Here is a 3,469-nt window from a genome sequence, read left to right as displayed (position 1 = left end):
GGACTGGATGGGCTTTAAGGTCCCTTCCAACCCAAACCATTCTATGATTCTGTAATTCTATGAAATATAATTTAGTTTTCATTTAGTTAAAATATAATTTCTATAGGTGGAGATCTGTGGTTCAGTGCTGGGTTTGTATCCAGCTCGCAGGACTTGGACCCTGGGTGGAATAGGGCTCTCACACAGGCTGGAAGTCCTTCAGGACAGATAATCCACATTATTTCTCCTGATTTCACGTTGCTCACAAGCAGAAAGTGAGGGGGAGCATGGTGGGATCTCATCAGTGACCATCTCCCATCATCAAGGGAGCAAAGCCATGGGAAGTCCATGGCCACCAGCCACCTCCCCAGTGGACCTGGTTTCCCACCCTGGCAAGAGGGAATGGGGCAGGGAGGACATCCTTCCACCCAGCATCTTCTGTCTGGCACAGAAATTTGGCTACAAGACATCTGTATCCCCACCCCAAAGGGCTGCCAACATCACAGTTTCCATCTCCGCTCCTCCTGAGCTGCTACGAGCCCACAGCAACCAAACTGACCCAATCCACTGCTGTCTGCACGCCACATCGTGGTGCTCAGGTCCCCCAGACTGGGGTAGCCCCAGCTAGAAGGATGCTGGATGCAGACACTTCTTCAAAATCCCAACAGGCAAAGAGCAAAGAAAGGAGATGTGGAGTCCCATGCCCATTCCAGTCTGGGTCCTACCTTTGCACACCCTCCAGGTGGAGAAAGGGGAAGAAAACTTGCTCAATTAAACAGCTTCGATGGGGAGAACTGGAAGGGGTAGAAAAGTGAAGAAAACAGGAAAATGGAGTTGCAAAGATGAGGGAAGGAGGCGATGCCACATCCAGCCAGGAAGCCACACAGTGGTTCCATCACAAAGCAGGAGGAGATCAAGGTCCACCATCCCCTCCAGCAAGGTCCGGAGAGGACCTCTCCATGCTTCTGTGCACCCCCAACATGAGACACAGACACAGCCAAGGCTGCTTTGTTTTTTAAAGCATCATTATACATTATCAAAGGTAAAAAAACAAACTAGATAAAAATTTCCATAATGCCACGGCAGCTCTGCTGCCTTGTGTGACAGGGTCTGAATGGAGACACGGAGCTTTTACCACGTTGGAAAGTGGCTTCACTCCAAAACCGGCACCAACTGGGTTTGCAGTGCCCAGATCAGCTCGAAGAAACACCAGACTAGGTTTTCAAAAGAACTTTTTGAAATAATTCATGGCATGCCTGTCTTTCCTGCTGCCTTTCCTGCCCCATGGCATCATCGAGTTCTGCCTGCAGCAGGACAACAGCTGTAGGATGCCGCCAGATGTGCACCAGCTAGCACCCATGGGCTTACTGGTCAACCCTGCCAACCAGACCGACATGTCCTGGGCACAAACCCACGTCCAGCCATATCTGCAGCTGGGTGGATGGGGGCAAGGCAGAGCCTGGGCAGAAAAGGGCTCTTGAGGAAGCAGGGTGGTGGGCTAGCAAGCAGGACATGGCTTTTGTCTACAGCTCAGGGTCCTGAGGTTCTGGTCTGCAGTACGAAGAGGATCTGCGATCCTACAGCCCCATCAACTGGAGCTGGCAAAGCTCTCCAGATGAACCTAATGGGGCAAAAATAAATCAAGCACTGCTGAGCCTTACTTTAGGACTTATTCTGCCAGAAGGAAGGACATCTGAGAGCAAAACTCAGCATTTTTCTGGTTTAGGCACTGATTTGTTCTGAGAGGACTTCTGCTTTGGCCAGCGACGCATCCCCTGGAGACGGCAGCCAGATCTCCGTGCTGGGACAGGGTCATGTAGGCACTTGTCAAAGGTCACACTTCAAGACATCGTCACAAATATCTCCAAGGCAGCGTGCTCCAGCTGCCTAGCAGGACTGTTACATAAATTTAATAAATACCTAAAACTGGACTTTTAAGGCTTTTTAAGAACTTTGAAGCTCTCCAAAACTGCAAGGAGAAGATGCAGTGGGAGGAAAGGTGATGTCCCAGCGATGGAGGACCACATCTGCCCAGCAGCTGGGGCACCATGGGGACAGTCTTCACGGCCAGCATTAACATCCCACCACCTCCTGCCCAATCCTACCAGCAAGGCAGTCACCCCCATGCTGACCCAAAGTGACGATGCAGCAATTTCAGGGTCACTCCAGCAACCCAGACAGGTCTGTCCCCTCTCCCAGCTCCCCCAGTCCTCACTGGGAACATTTAGAGTCAGCCTTGGGGGTGGAGGTGAAGCATGGTGGCCTCAGCTTGCTCCTCACGCCACTTCCTTGTGTATCACCAAGGTGGGTGTCCCGAAGGTGATGCCACCCCCCAAGGGCACCTTCCACCTCCACAGGCTCCGAGACCTCTTTGGGGGGACCCCCCACCCCACAGCCACTAGTGCTGCAGAGGGAAGAGCTGCTCTGCAGATGTTTGTGGGCACAAGAACCCAGGATGGGGCTGATGTTCACCATCCCAAGGGATGAATCCCCTCCTCCTCCTCCTCCTCCTCCCAGGCAGCCTGGGGGAGGTTGGGCTTCGCCATCCCTTTGCAACGGGGCTGTGGGTGTCCCCACGCTGGGAGAGGCGATGCTTCTCACGCTGAAATACACAGAGGAGCCTTCAGCTGGATCCGTGGAGAAACTGCTGGGAAAGGATCCAGCTGGAAAACCAGGCTCCTGCCCTGCTCTATCCTCCTGTCCCGTTCTTGCCACACCGGCGTTGGGTTTGCCACCTCCTCCGTTCCCTGCCACTTGCAATTTCTCATCAGTCGGACCAGATCCAACACCCTGAGGACCAGTTTCCCATGTGGGGAGGGAAAGTTTCGTCCCACATTCAATGCCGGTGGGTTTCCCCATCACCCATCCTCCAGGGTAAACCTCTCCCACACCACCATCTCCAAAAGCTGCGTTGATTATGGACAGATCTCCTGTCTTTAAGGCCAGTTTCACCAGCAGCCAGTGGTGATGGTTTGTCCAGCCATCCTCCAAACACCCTTTGAACTGCAGGAGCGATGAGCTGTTGCCGGTTTTGGGATCTGCCGTGGTCCTTTCTCTTGCCGAGGACTCTCCATCTCCCGAAATTCCCAAACTCTGCCCCACTTGGGAGCTGTCTCCAGCCACCTCATCATCGCCAGCAGGCATGGCACTGCAGGTTGTCTCCAGGCAGCTCTGCCAGATCTCCGTGGATTTGGGATGGAGCAGGGTGTAATAAACCACCAGAGCTGCGGCACCTGAAAAAGAGCAGAAAGGTGTCAAGGGACAAGTCCCAGCAGCGTTTCAGTGAGGGGTGGAGGAGAGACCAGACCTCGCCACCACCTCCAGACCAACAGGCTCCCTGCAAAGATCATAGAATCATAGAACCATAGAATGGTTTGGGTTGGAAGGGATCTTCAAGACCATCCAGTCCCACCCCCTGCCATGGGCAGGGACACCTCCCACCAGCCCAGGTTGCCCAAAGCCTCATCCAGCCTGGCCTTGAACCCAACCC

At 53.6% G+C, this 3,469-nt stretch overlaps 1 protein-coding gene across 1 annotated transcript in view; it reads right to left on the bottom strand.

The window, feature by feature from the left end:
• Positions 1-2,190: 2,190 nt before the first annotated feature.
• XKR5 (XK, Kell blood group complex subunit-related family, member 5) overlaps positions 2,191-3,469 on the bottom strand; it is a 3,040-nt gene continuing 1,761 nt past the window's right edge. The window contains exon 3 of the mRNA XM_010072787.1: positions 2,191-3,212. Coding sequence (XP_010071089.1) covers positions 2,191-3,212 — 1,022 coding nt within the window. The remainder of the gene's footprint in view (positions 3,213-3,469) is intronic.

The sequence above is a fragment of the Pterocles gutturalis genome, unplaced genomic scaffold, assembly GCF_000699245.1.
Source record: "Pterocles gutturalis isolate BGI_N339 unplaced genomic scaffold, ASM69924v1 scaffold30652, whole genome shotgun sequence".
NCBI classification, from domain to species: domain Eukaryota; kingdom Metazoa; phylum Chordata; class Aves; order Pterocliformes; family Pteroclidae; genus Pterocles; species Pterocles gutturalis.
This window is presented reverse-complemented; position numbering and strand designations above follow the sequence as displayed.